Consider the following 16,133-nt stretch of genomic DNA (forward strand, 5'->3'; position numbering starts at 1 on the left):
AGATGAATAATTTAATAAATATTTGTATTACACATTAATTAATAGATAGATATGCAAATAAAATTATATCTATATTTATATATGTATCTGATGATAATTAATAAAATTAATATATTGTAATACTTTTATTTATGTGTTTAATGTATTATATATACTATCATATAATTTTTTGATAAGTTTTAAATCTCTATCTTAACGTACATATATAATCTATATCTAAATGTATTTATTTTATCAATAAATCATTTCAAATCTCATAAAACAAATCCAATAAATATGCATTCACAATAGGACAATCCTTATAATTACATTACAATAATCATTGATGTAAAACAAAGATCCGAACTATCATAATGTCCAAAATTCAGCTAACATGGCATAATAATTTCGATTTAAGTTATTGAACAACATATCATCCTTCATAATCCTACACCCCAAACCATCCCAAGTAGATGGTCCCCATCATATCCCCACCTCAATCATCCATGATGTCTCATGATCATGATTCATGCAGCATTCAACTTCAAATCTATTCCTAACTACAACTTGGGTAAATTAATTCCCACCATCCATTTATGTTTAGATTCAATTTGATTTTAATTTATGAAATGATAATTTATTCACATAAATTAAATAATACTAATCATCAATTTAATGTATATTTAATTTCATGTTGAGTTAAAATTATTCTAAATTAATATTAAAAAAAATTCTAAATACATAAAATTTGATATATTTTATTGCTCTTTGATTATAAACAATTATATCTGCAAAATTAATTTTAAACTTTTAATTTATTATTAACTTTTTTTGTACTAACGACATTAAACATAAATTATTTTTTTATTAAACTTACTTAAAATTTAATATAATTGATCCATCTAAAATTAAATCTTGTTACTGCTTAACAAACACACTAATAGTTAGTGCATATTTAATTTCACTATGAAATTTGTAAAAACTATTATACGTATTTGATTATAAGAATCACAATGAATATGTGTATAATAATATTTAGAGTAAAATACCGATTTAGTCCTTTCTATTTTACTTCAGTGAAATGGACCAGCCTGCAACAAAAAAGTAGGTGATGTGGCATGAATGTAATTAAAGAGAAAAAGAAGGGTCAAATGATTACAATGACGTCATGTAGATAACAACCCGCACTATCTCTCATGGTCACCACCACCACCACCACTGACCCTTTTGTTCAAAAAACCAGACACACACCAAAGCATCAACCTTCTCTCTTCCACAACCCGACAAAAAACCATTCTCTTCTCCCAATGCTTTTTTCTTCCCTCAGTGGCTCCTCTCGTAATTTTTCACAAAAACCATCCCTTTTTCATAACCCATTTTCTCTCTCTCTCTCTCTCTCTACACACTCCCATTTATTTTGACATATCAGGGTGTTTACAAAACTCTTCTCAAACAACACAAGAACAAAAAATAAAACACAACACAGAAACAAAAACATAAGAAAAAAACGAACTTTTTTTGTTATACTCACTTTCTGTTTGTTAAACCTTTTTCATCAATAATGGAGAAGATGATACCACTATACAAGCTTGAATCTCGTGGGATAGTGTAGATTTTGATAAAGTTTTAATCTTTGTTACTAGCTTATTGTTTTTCTTTAGTTTCTTCTCATTTTCTTTCTCCTTTTTTTACTTTCTCTCTCTACCGGAGGATGGACTTCCGGTGCCGGAAACTGACCGTAGTGAACTTGGATCCAGAGAGAAAACGAAGTGGTGGTTTGAGGACAAAACAAGCAGGGAGAGGATCGTGCCGTGGTAGTTAGTTAAAATAATGATTCTTCTTTGGTTTTGAGAGTTACCCTTTTGTTCATTCTCATTTCTGAATGCTACTTTGATTCCATTGATTCGGAAAAAAGGAAAATTTTGTTGTGGAAAAAATGGGGTTTTTGTTGAAAGAAGCTTTGAAGACTCTTTGTTCTCAGAATCAGTGGTGTTATGCTGTTTTTTGGAAGATCGGTTGTAATAATTCGAAGTAAGTTGTTTTGATGCAGGAAGTGAATTTTTTTTTTTGGTTTATGAGAAATTAAAATAAAATAAAAATCCGATTTTTTTTGTTAATGATTTATTGGGGTTGGATAAAATAGCTTTGTACTTTATTGGGAAACAAAAGGGGTATCTCATGTTAAATTCATGTTTAGATTATTTAGATTTAGATTCTATTTCTGGGGTTGGTTCATTTTCAAGATAAAGTTCACATGTTAGTTCCTGTTTTGGAACTTTATGTATATGTGCCTTTGTTGCTTCTGGTTTGTTTTCAGGAATCTTGTTTCCTTTTTCTTTTTCTAAATATTTGTTTTATTTTAATTAAAAAAAAGTTTTGCTTGCATTGGTTTGTGAGATGCACTTTCTGTTTAGTCTGCTTGTCTTTGAACGAATCTATTGATTCAGTACTTGTTTAGCTTCTTTGAATCTTTTTGGTCTTATAAGTTATATTCTTGTTCCACTATTAGAAATGCAGACCTTTTTTCTAGCTGGTTGGAGGTTAATAATTTGCTGATCTATCTTTTGCTATGCTAATCACATATGATGCTTTAATTATAAAATTCAAAAGTTAGTTCAAATTTGAACTGAATTGAATTAGACCCTTAACTGTAATCAGTAATTGTTACTACTTTTTTTTCTGAAACATAATATATTTTAATACTTAATAATTTCTCTGCATGTAATTAGTTATGTCTTTGAATCAATCAAGAGAAGGAAACAAGGTTTTGGTTGGATCAGATCAGAATCTTAAATTTAATATTTGGTTTAATTGAACAAATAATTGATCTTCATGGCATTTTTTATTTTCATCCAGAAATTTTAAAATAATAGTAAAAAGTCTTACTTTTTTTCTTTTTTTGTTTTTTGTTTTTTCTAATTCATAATTTTGTTTTTAATTGAATGAGTCTATTATTGCTTATCTTCTTAGTCTTATATTTGCTTGCACACTACAAACTCCAAGCAGCCATCTGATTGCTCATAAATCATTTGCCTTTGACTTTATGCTGTGATTGCTGGCTATAGCTATGTAGCACCAAGACTTCAAATTAAAGACGTGTCCGAGTATCAATAACCATATATAATCACTTCTATTTTCACTAATTATCATCAGTGTCTAAGTGTCAATGTTGTGTTTAGTGTCGGTGCCTATCTCAGTACTTCATAGGTCTATAGAAAAGTTGTATTTGAGTAAACTGAGTATGTTGACTTGGCAGGCTGTTAATCTGGGAAGATTGCTACTATGAACCCCTGCCATCTCCTTTCCTTCAACAAATTGGTGCGACGTCTAACTTTCCTTACCGAGATGCAGAAGGATGCTGGTTTTCTACCGATTCTCAGCTAAGGATTCAAGAAGACGACAGAGTCTGTTCCTTGATTAACAAAATGATGGTGAATAATTCTGTCAATGTTGCTGGTCAAGGGTAGGTGTTTTTTCCTCCTTGTCCTTGTTATCGAGATTCACGATCCTAGTTTTTTAAATTATTTTTGTGTCATTCCTGTCTCACTTGAGTGCTGCTCTTTGCTATTATGCAGGATACTTGGACGGGCGGCATTTACCGGAAGTCATCAGTGGATTCTTTTGAACAATTTTATTAAAGATGCATATCCACCTGAGGTATGGAGTTTATGAAGAGTTATTGCATATAAATATTCTCAGGATGGTTAAATTATTGGAGTAGATGAACTTATGAACTTATTCTCACTTCTCTCTATTGTTTTTTTTTTTTTAGGTATTAACCGAGTTGCAGTGCCAATTTTCAGCTGGAATGCAGGTTTGTGATTTTAATTATCCTTCACATTTTGCTATAATCTTTTTATTACTTTTCCTGATCCAACATTATAATTTTGTTTGCAGACGGTGGCAGTTATTCCTGTACTTCCCCACGGGGTTGTTCAACTTGGTTCTTTCTTGCCAGTAAGTTTTTTTAGTTGTTCTTTATTTTTGAAGAAACTTAATGACCTTGTCTCCAATCATTTCCTGTTTGAGAATAACCAAATTTCTCCTAATCATCCATGTAAATTGAAGGGTCCCTGGAAAGCATTGAGCATTCCAGTGACCTTTTATTCACATAGATGCAAAAAACAATCTCTCATTTCTATCTGTTGCATGATTTGTTTATTTTTATTTAAATTAATGCCACCGTACGTGTTGGCCATTGCTGCAGATAATGGAGAATATTGGATTTGTTAATGATGTGAAGAGTTTGATCTTTCAATTGGGACGTGTTCCCGGTTCTCTTCTATCTGAAGACTATTCAGCGAGAATTTCTAATGAAAGACATGTGAACGATTGTGTGCCTGTGTCTTTCGATCCACAAGTCATTACTTCAAACTGCACTCCCTCGGTAGCTAATGGTTCTAACCAACCGAGTAATTCATCTCACGGTCCAATTCCTATTTCTCAACCACATTTTTTTCAAAGGGGAGAAATAAATAGTTACCATGGTTCTATATTGACACCTCAATCACAATCCCAAAACCTAAACCAGATATTTAATAGCCTTTGCCAGCCAAAGGCTCAATCAGCAACTAAAACAAGTTTCAATGCCCAACGAGAGAACACAATTGTGAAGGCTGAAGCTGAAGTCATACCTGCAAATCTTGATTCACGTTTTCATCGGCGTTCGGTTTCATATAATGCAAGATCTGTGCCCAATGAATTAGCTGATTCCAATGTTTCCAATCTGAATGGTTTCAGCCATAAACATATGGAGCAACAAATCTTATCAGGTATCGGGATACAAAGTCACGGTAATCACAATATGAATCCATTGAGTGCCGTAAATATGTCTCAACTGAAAACAGATGGAGGCCAAATTTATTATCAAAATTCTGACAACACTTCACTGCTTGGAGGAATCCCAATATGTAGTGGAATGAGTAACAATCTTCTAAGGACAAATATGATTAACTGCTCGGTTTCAAACGCTCCTGAATTATCCATTACTGATTTTTCTGGATCACAAAAAGAAGGGTTTGGAATTCAAAATGCTAATTTGATTAATCAATCTGCTACCTATCACATGCATCTAGAAGGCTCTGATGGGAAGAATCTCCCTGTTGATTTAAAGCATGCTCGAGATGATTTGGTTTCCATGGATCAACGGATAGATGATATGCTTCAGGCCCTGACGATCCCATCATCGCTTCATCTTAAGGAGCATGTGCCTATGAATAATCGCATCCCTGGTTTTGAACATGAAGAAGCTTGCACTCAACTTTCATCAGGTGATGATGATTTGTTTGACGTCTTGGGTGTGGATTTCAAAAGGAATCTGCTGAATGGAAACTGGAATGAGTTGCTTCTTGCCAATGAATCCGATGCCAATGCAGAAAAACTAGATAAAAAGGCGATGTGTACGAACTTTCCGGTTGTAAGTCATGATAATATTTATGCGGTTAACGAAGCAATATCAAACAATGGCATCTTCTCTGGAACAAACACTGACCATCTCTTAGATGCTATGATCTCGAAGACTCAATCTGCCGCGAAGCAAAATTCTAATGAAATGTCTTGCAGGACAACAGTAACAAGGATTAGTACCAAATCTGTTCCCTCTCCTGCTTGCATGCAGATTACGGGCAATCATGTTGTCGAAGGGCGATTTTTTGATTTTCCAAAGACGGAGGTTAAAACAGGTGCTGCGGAAACAAGTTCTCTTAGGTCTGGTTGCAGCAAAGATAATGCTGGAAACTGTTCTCAATCCACTTCCTTATATGGGTCTCAAATTAGTTCATGGGTGGAGAATGGTAGTAGTAATGTGAAGCGTGAAAATAGTGTTTCGACTGGATACTCTAAACGGCCTGATGAAGTTTGCAAATCAAATCGTAAAAGGCTTAAACCTGGAGAGAATCCAAGGCCTCGACCCAAAGATCGTCAAATGATTCAAGATCGTGTGAAAGAGTTACGGGAAATTGTGCCTAATGGAGCAAAGGTATATATATCACTTATTGTGCTGTCCTTTATCTCATTCCACATTTTCTTTAATTAAATATATCGCATGGTGGTGCTGAATTTTTATTTGTTTGGCTTTTAAAATGATAATGATTCAACAGTGTAGCATAGACGCACTTCTTGAACGGACCATCAAACATATGCTTTTCTTGCAAAGTGTAACGAAGCATGCTGACAAGCTGAAACAGACAGGAGAATCCAAGGTAGAGACATTATTTGTTGCATTTGTCTTGTGTGTTAGACTGTTGATTTTGTTATGATGTGGAAACTTTTCATTTTCATGGGTATTTGTTGATAAGTTGAATACTCCCTCCATTTCATATCAAGTGTGGTTTAAAGTTATGTACACTTCTTTAAGAAAATCGTTCTATTTATTAATTTCTACGATAAAATGAGTTTCATTTACTGAAGTACCCATATTAAAATAGCAAATATAGTAGTTAGTGCAGTAAGTAGAGACACAAATACAATAAATAAGGACATTACTGGAAATGGAAAAAGGGAGATAAACAAAGCCCCCATCGGATGATTCTTCTTTAAACATTTACATATACAAATTATGCAGCATTATATGGACAACAGTGCAAAGGCTATTAGACATCTTTGCGTTGGCAAGTGATACAGAAGACAGACTTTAACGATTGTCAATCATGAAGTGCATTGCATTTGTAGTATAGTTTAAGTAGCCGCTCACTTGAAATTTCCACGGCATATGCTCCTCCATTGAAAACCAGAAGTTCTACAATCTCCCTTACATACTGTTTGATCTGGAAATAGACGTTCAGAACATACATAAAGAATAAAACACTGACCATTCTTTCTTTTCCAAATGTGCAGATTGTTAGTAAAGAAGGTGGATTGTTATTAAAAGACAACTTTGAGGGAGGGGCTACATGGGCATATGAGGTTGGTTCACAATCAATGGTTTGCCCTATCATAGTCGAGGATCTTAATCATCCCCGTCAAATGCTAGTCGAGGTAGTGACCGACCGACTCTCTATAAATTTATAATTTCTTTTACCCCTTGTATACTTCTAACTTACCTCTTTAACCTGCTTACATGTACTTATTACAGATGCTTTGTGAGGAACGGGGCCTCTTTCTTGAAATAGCCGATTTAGTCAAAGGATTGGGGTTAAATATCTTGAAAGGGGTCATGGAAGCTCGCAATGACAAGATCTGGGCACGCTTTTCTGTTGAGGTATTAAACCAGTAGCTCTCCAAGTGCTTCAATACTTATGACAATGTTTTCTCAGACCAAACAGACTTATGTTTTTGAAAATTATACTTCATTTGGTTTGCCAAGGAAAATATCATGCTTGTACCGATAGAGATCGTAAAATATCACAAGCGTTCAACATTTAATTTTTGCAGGCAAATAGGGATGTAACAAGGATGGAAATATTTATGTCGTTAGTTCGACTTTTGGAGCAAACATCGAAGGGTGGCGGAGCATCTTCATCAAATGCAGTTGATAACAACATGATGGTTTATCATTCTATCCCACAATCGACTCAGATAGCAGCAACCGGTAGGCCTAGCATCTTGCAATAATAACTCACCTAGTTTCTTGGTCTGGAATGTTGTTGAGAGCAAGTCTTGGCACATGCTTGCCATGATTGACATCAAATCTAGTCTTACTTGACTTAGGTGATATTAACTTTCTCTAACCTCGCCACTGTAACACCCTTTCATATTTGAGGGATGTGTTTAGTTAGTGAAGTGCATCTCAAGATTAATATGCATTGGTATAAAACATGTATAAGAATGTTATCTCATGTACTTGCCAAGATAGCTTGATGGTTTAGGCAACTTAGTTAACTTGCATTTTTCTTTCTTTCTTGTAATTTCATTGGTGTGTTTGTATTATTATGATTCAGATGTATAGGTATTTTAGGATTTTGACCATTTTATCCTTTTTTTTTTCTTCTTATTTTGGAGTAGTGATTTTGGCTGTGTTATAATACTACTAATGTTATTAATATCAGATTTGTGTGGTTTGTGTATGTTATTTATGTTTTAAATTAGAATAATATGCCTTAGTTATAATACCTGCCTATTAATAGCACAAATAGGTACTGAAGTCAATGATTCATCAACATTAAACAATGATTCCCATGTTACAAGAAGATACCAACATTTAGTAGTTGGTGGTCATTGGTGATTTGTTCTTACAAATGATTGGTTGTTGGAATTTAAGTGAGAGATTAGTTCTACATTGGATGAGCTAAATGAATAATATATATAAGAGGTGATTTTAGAGTGGTCAAAATCTCTTAGTGGTTCTGTTTTTAGCTTTGCAAAGTAATAAATGACCAGTACCACCAGAGCTTAAAAAATACACATTTAACACAAAAAGTACCACCAGAGCTTAAAAAATACACATTTAACACAAAAAGCTTCATTCAATCTCCTCAAACCAATTCAGCTTAGCCAATCACCTGCAAGTTCAGATTCAAAAGGAAAAGCAGCAGGTGGCTCAATTCAAAAGTCTCATTCTGATTTAGCTTCCTCAAAAATTATTTTATAGGATAACACTCATATCTAAATGTTGTAACTAACAACACAACTAACTAATTATTTAACTTGTAACTAACTAATTGAATCACATTTTGTCACACTCCACATTGGTTAAAGAAACCACTCCAAGCTTGTTCCTATCTCATGAAACTTCACTCTCTTCAATGACTTAGTAAGTATATATGCAGTTTGTAGTGCTCAACATCGGTTTGTTTTTTGTTGTCAATCAGAACTTCAACGACTTAGCCTATCTTAGATTACTTTCTTCCATCAATGCAGTTAACCATAGGGCCTGACCGATTCGCATTGACACTACTACATGCTCTGCTTCACATGAGCACAATGTTGCGATATTATGCATTTTTGAAGGCCATGATATTGGTGCTTTTTCAAGCATTAACACATAGTCAATAGTGCTCTTCCTATTTCTATCATCTTTGTCTCTACACCAATCAGCATCATTGTATCCCATTAATTTAATCTTTGTATCAAAGAAACTCCTAAGATATAGTATGTTAGATATTTTATTAGGGGTATGCTGCAAATCTTGAATAAAAAGAAGATAAAATTGATTATGATGAAGGTTATACAAATAAATTTCAAAGTGCGTCTATCACACTAAATTTTAGGTTTGTCGTCCCCACTAATCTATGTGTTTTGGATGCAAACGAGTTAACGATGAAACTCTTTCAGGATACATTAGAATATTTGATATGAATTGCACATTCACACGTCAAGTATATAGATCAATGATATTTTATAGAATAAAATTTTCTTAGTTACTCTCGTGTACTAGATAAAAGAACAAATGATTTAAAAATAAATATAATAAAATTTATCTCATATTAATATGAAAATATGATGTTTTTCTGCCAACAAAAATGACTCTATTTATAGAGTAACTTATATCCCTTGATGAAGGAAAACAATATTAAATTGAAATCATTATATAATATTAACGGCCCACCTTTGATATATTGTAATATTTGATCAAGTGGTTAGCATTGAATCATTCTGTTGGAGCATGTTTGAATCCAACTGATGCCACTTTTCGCCATTAAGAAATATGTTGTCCCTTGATTTTTCCATAAGCCTACTAATCAATCTAACATTGTAGGTTTGTGAGCCTAAACATCCACTGCTTGTTGTGCAAAATCCACCACTGGATATTGGATTCTCTAATACAGCCCAAGACTATATCACCCTTCTCTAGCCCATGATTTTGTTGTGATGCGGCACATTTAAGAAACACTTTTCCACTCTTCTTATTATTCTATATTTACAATTTACTTTAACACATTTTTTTCCCCTTTAACACACATTTTACTATTACTATTTTAACATCTAATATTTTGTGAAACTATTCACGTGTTATTAGTTTCAAATTACACTCCAATGAATATCAGTTATTCAACATTCGTAAAGGTTTTTTCTATTGTTTTAACTCTCCAATTAATATATTGAATCCTTGTAATTTTTTTCAAGAAATACATCCATAACTACGATGAGTGAAAATTATTCTATATCTTATATTGCTTATGCTTATCTGAAAATAGGAAGACAATGACATATGTACTTGTCTTTATGCAACTCTTTTGTATGCTCCTTTTAGGTAAGCAAAAAGTGAGAATTTTTACATTTTTTTATTTTTCATCTTTGAGTTTTAATTCTATTCATATATTTTGATATATTTGTGGTCAATTTCTATTTATTGACATTTGGTCCAAATACATCAATTTTTTTAATCCAAATTGTACTTATATTTCATTGCATAGTATATCGTGTGTCCTCCAATGTATTTGCCGAATATATGCAATATTTCAAAAACCAAATGAAATCGGTTGTTTGATTATCCAAATTGTACTTATATTTCATTACATAGTACATCGTGTGTCCTTCAATGTATTTGTCGAATATATGCAATATTTCAAAAACCGAATGAGATCGGCTGTTTGACCGGGAATTAGACCCATACCCTATTCGGCCAACACACAAAAACCACTGGTCAATAAAAATTGAAAAAAAACGCGTTGAACCGGCCGAGTCATTGAACTTGACCCGATTCTGAAAAACTGTCTGATTTTTTTAAAAACACCAGTTTTCTAAATAAATAAAATAATGTTTTAAAGTTTGACTTTAACAAAAAAAACTTGTATTTCACTCAAACTCTTATTCCACTTAATCGCATGACACTAGTAGTTGATTAGTTGATCCATATGAGATTTGATGCTTAAATTTATAATATGAAGAGTTGCCTTTGTTGTAGATTTTAATGTATTTGTTATAGATATTGAGTTTTTGTTATAAATTTTATGGATTTTTACTTTATAAGTTACAAAGTTTTGGATATTTTAATATATTTCATGTATTTTTTTTATTTTATTTATTGAACGATTTATTGAACAATTAGACTGTGGTTCAACCGGTTGGAACAATAGAACCATGACTCAGAGGTCTCGTCGGTTTGACCTCTAGTCTAGTTTTTAAAACATTGGATATACATTGAAACTTGAAAAAAGTTTCTAATATCAATACACATATCTTAAATTTCAGTGATAATATGAATAAATTATATAGTATTATATGATGACAACTACACTATCTTTCACTCAATCTTTAGATATATCGAGTCAAATAGTGTATAACTTAACTCACTAAGATTTCCTCCTATGAAGAATAATAAATATCTCATGTCTATAAGATAGATTCATCCTACATTTTTAGTTTTTACAATTGTTTAATTTATTCAAATTGAATATTACATAGTATCATCACAGAAAAAAAAATCATGTTTTAAAGAAAATAACTATTTTTAGTGATATCTATAAAATATACAATTATATTCTACTTTACTTATTAGATAACTAAAATTAATATTGAAACCATATAGAAGGATATAATTTAGAATTAGACCAACAAATTATTATTGGAGTATAAAGTTCTTTAGATTCAATTTATATTGTTTATCATATTTTTTTTATTATTTCTTCTTATTATAGCACTTATGATATGGACTTAGAGAAAAAAAATGGTATTTTCTCTAAAATATTGAATTAGTTTTGTATGGATGTATATTAAAATATATTTTTAATTTTTTTGAAATAGTAAATTGTTTTTTTTATACAAAATAGTAAATTATTTCAGTACTAGAAAAAATTTATCTCAAACACATATTTTTTAATTATTTTTTGCATTATATGAAACTTATTTCGATCACCAAAGTTGTAATTTATAAACAAAATCTGCACTCTTCAATCCATCAAGACACTTTTTTTAAAAGCAAAATTGTAAGACATTACGCAGATTATTGTCAAATTGTGTACATAATATTACACAATATTTTTAAAAAATTATATATTTACCCACGCGTTGCGTGAGTCTTAATCTAATTTTCATTAATTTAACTAGTAAAAATTCATACCTTCACACAGGTGCTGCGTCGTTACTATATTTTTCTCTTAGATAATAATTAAAGAAGATCGATAAAAAACTCTTATTTATGCTATAAATAAAAGATTTAATTTATTAAATTAATAATGACAAAATAAAATTAAAATTGATAATGAGTTGTACTACTTATATTTTTGTGTTTCCAAGTAAAATATATTAGATCAATTGATTAATAAATATTGCAATAAATATTGCAATAAATATTATATATATATATATATATATATATATATATATATATATATATATATATATATATATAACTCACAAAGATTTGTTCTGTTTTTTTTCTTAAAGTTTATCAATAACAAATATATATGTTTGCACTATTTTTTATATTTTAGTGCATATATTTGTTTTGTGATTTTTTATATTATCAGTGATAAATATTTATCTCGTCGCGTGTTATTTTTATGTATCAGTAGCAAATATTTGTTTTGTAATTTTTCATATTTATCATTGATAAATATTTATTCTATATTTTTTTATGCATGGATGAAATATTTATCCCGTATATTTTTTATATTTATTAATAATAAATATTTATTTTATATATTAATGATAAATATTTATTATTTAATTTTTTATATTTATCATTGATAAATATTTGAAAGTAAAAACTATGTCCATTGTTTTTACACAATTGTTTTTCAAAATCGTTATAACCATTTGAAAGTAACCATTACAACACATCAAAGTAAAATGGATGAATACTATTGATGATGTAAATGGAAAAACAGTGATGGGCGAGAACTTCTTTCGAAGAATGCAGAAAACCCAAGAGATGGAAAAAATGGGTGTTTAATTAACGAAGGCACATGATCCGCATAAGGTTTATGATCTAAAAAATGAAATGAGATATTAATGATTTAATTTAATTCTTAAAAATCACTTTTATAAAAATCAATTAATTTTTAAAACAATTTTAGTTCAATTTTGAATCAGTTTAATATTTTGAATCAGTTTAGTATAACTTAATTAACCATATGTTTTTACATAAACCTTTATGAATAATTTTTTTTTTTTAAGTGATGGAGTTTTAGTGCTTGACGGAAGTGGATTTTTTAATGTACCCATATCTTTTGTATAAATAATTTTGGAGTGTATTTGAAAAATAATTGAGTTCATTTATTAATAATAAGAAGTGTTTTGATAAACGTGTTTAGAGAGTATAATATAATTAATTTTTCGTTAGAGTGATATGGGTGAGTGTCATTATCAAGCTTAGAGCACATAGCCGTTGAACCGTACGTTGTAGCAGAAGCCACAACTAAGGTTGCTTTTTAGAAATAGACAGTGCCTAACCCTGTCCCTAATGCCAAAGCCACTAATTAAGCGCACTAGTACCAACCAAAAAAGCCTTTTAACAAATTACTTTCTTTTAGATTATTTTATTATTATTCAATGAGTAACATATAAATTTAATTAATTAAATAATTGAACTACACTCTTCTTTTTATAATAATATAAATGTAGAGTCGAACCGAACTAAAGGTAAGACTACTAAAATAATTATTTTAAATTTAAAAAAAATTAAATGTTTATTTGATAGAAATGTTTTAAAAAAATGTTTTGTATTTGATAAAAAAGTATCATATTTTAATTATTTTAAATATAAAATTAATAAAATATTATTTAAAATTAATATTATTTTAATAAATATTAAATTAATTGATTTAATTATTAAAAAATTATATAAATTAATTATATTAATTTAATAAATGAATTTTTTATTCTAAAATGTCTAAAAATGTTTTTTTTATTTTTTTTAATATAATTTTACTAAAATATTATTATAGACTCCAAATTATCTCCTAATAAAATTTGTTTTAGACCTCTATATCTTGAGTTGATTCTATTTAATTGCACTTTTTATTTATTAAATCTATTTATTTTATTTAAATTTATTTATTTAAATTTAATTGTTGACATGATTATTTGTAAGTCAAATTAAAAGAACTTATAAAAATAAGTTATGATATATTCATAAATAATTTTCAATTAATTTTTATAAACTATCCATAATAGTTTATAAAAGTAATATATAAATTATATAAAAATAATTTAACTTAATTTTACTTTATGATATAAAAGTAAGTTATACATAAACTATATATAAACGTGCGTGTATGCTATCATGAATCAACTATCATCCAAATATGACCTCGTAGCATTATTTTAGAGTTATATTTGAATTTATATACATACATGGCAAAATAGTAAGAAAATAATCGTTCACTACTCTTAACATAAAATGAAGTAAATAAGTAACATTATATCCACACAAAAAATATATTATTTTTAAAATTTACTATATATTATATGACATATGTAAACATAATCAATATATTATTTTTTAATAACCTATGATAATTTTCTTTAAAATTTTGCTAGTTGAAAAGACAAAAATAATAAAAATATTAGAAATTGGTGTTAATTTTTATAAATTTATCTATGAAGTTGTCTAATATGGACCGATCCAAATCTAAATCTCACTATTTTTAATAAATTTTACTAAAATATTTTTTTATTGTTATAAAATTAATTTTTTTACTAAAAGTAGTAAGGGTCCGTAAATAATAGTGTAGAGAAACAATAATGATTTATATTTATGTTTTCAATAAAAAATTATATATTTTATGCTACAAATTTATCTATATATATATATATTATTTTATTTGCTCCACCACTTAAGATTTATATGGGTTTGACTTTGGCTTTAACGAAATCAACATTTCGTGCATTCATTAATGACCATTAAATTAAGATCATGAATAATTCAAATTTTAAATTTAATCTTTTGTGTTATAAAAAAAATCAAAATATATATTACATAATTTAAAATGTTTGATTTCAAATCAACTGTCATACATATTGAATGTGAATGCGTGAAAATGTGTTAGATCAATTATTAATTAACCAATTATGTAGTGACAATAATAAATTATGAATTATTATATATAATATGACTCGTTATTTGATGAATAGATATTGGATATTGTTCTTTTTTTTAAAATGAAACATGATAAGTTAGATAGTATTGTTAAGTCTAATGAGAGAGGTCCCGACCCTCCACCATTAACCTATTTAATTATTGCCTATTAGACATTTAATATGTTGATAATGCTCTAAACTCTAAATAACAAAAGAGGAAGTTTATCTCTTATCTTATTCTCTCAACCACAATCTCTCAAATTTGATGATTTTTATTACAAAAATATGTGTAATAATTTGTATATATGATTTTTATTGTGATTTTTATTATGAAAATATGTGTAATAATTTGTACCTATGATTTTCTTCGTGCATCAAATCCAAAATTCATGAACCCATATCACTTGTTTGCGACCAATGGTCTTCTGAGGGACATGTACGTAACCAATGAAATTTAAGTGATATAGTTGTTTGGTTCTCATATTCATCCTCTAATAACCACCCCATATATCATGTCTAACATCTATCGAATATATCGAATTTTCTCTAGGCATATATTGGTTAATTTAATATAGGGCAAAATGCAACGTGAGAAGAAGAACCATAATCTAATGTATTCGAATTCGAATCTTATATATATTTAAATAATGGCCACAGTTTAATTTGAGTAAAGATCTAACAGATTGTGATGGATAAGGTTCTGCTTTAGATTGTCAACCTTTAATTTAGGGAATTCAAAGAATAAATTGCTACCGGGCATAACATACAAGAATATTGAGAAAAAAAATTAAAATTTAATTTATATACACCGTTGATATAAATATTAAAACTTTTATATTATCAGTGTATCACAAACGTTAGATTATAAAAGTTATTTAAATTTTATTATAATTATATTTAAAGTCATACTCATGGATGATTTTTGCATATATGTAAATCTTTTTAGAAGAACAATGCATGAAATTAAACTAAAAAAAAATAACATACAAGAATATATTCAATTCATGAAAGTATATTCTAAATGTCTAAAATATGATAATAATTATTAGTGGTAATTTTCATAAATCCAGCTGCCTATATGAACGGTTTAGATTTGACTAAACTCAGAGACCGCATGCTTTGTTTTAACGTACGATGGAAAGAATCGAACATTTTAATGGAAAGCATCAGATGACATATAAGAAAAAGGAAATAAAATATAAAATATTGAAAGTGAGGCTTTACATCATTATCCATATAACTATGTATTAGTT

At 29.2% G+C, this 16,133-nt stretch overlaps 1 protein-coding gene across 1 annotated transcript; it reads left to right on the forward strand.

The window, feature by feature from the left end:
• The first annotated feature begins 1,218 nt into the window (after window positions 1-1,218).
• On the forward strand, window positions 1,219-7,982 carry LOC101506222 (transcription factor LHW-like). The gene is made up of 10 exons (XM_004506165.3): window positions 1,219-2,010; window positions 3,236-3,442; window positions 3,555-3,636; window positions 3,752-3,793; window positions 3,877-3,936; window positions 4,187-5,956; window positions 6,078-6,179; window positions 6,814-6,954; window positions 7,052-7,177; window positions 7,351-7,982. The coding sequence occupies exons 1-10, from the start codon at window positions 1,916-1,918 to the stop codon at window positions 7,528-7,530; spliced, it is 2,805 nt and encodes a 934-aa protein (XP_004506222.1). The 5' UTR covers window positions 1,219-1,915; the 3' UTR covers window positions 7,531-7,982.
• Window positions 7,983-16,133: the final 8,151 nt, after the last annotated feature.

The sequence above is a fragment of the Cicer arietinum genome, chromosome 6 (genome assembly GCF_000331145.2).
Source record: "Cicer arietinum cultivar CDC Frontier isolate Library 1 chromosome 6, Cicar.CDCFrontier_v2.0, whole genome shotgun sequence".
Classification (NCBI taxonomy): domain Eukaryota; kingdom Viridiplantae; phylum Streptophyta; class Magnoliopsida; order Fabales; family Fabaceae; genus Cicer; species Cicer arietinum.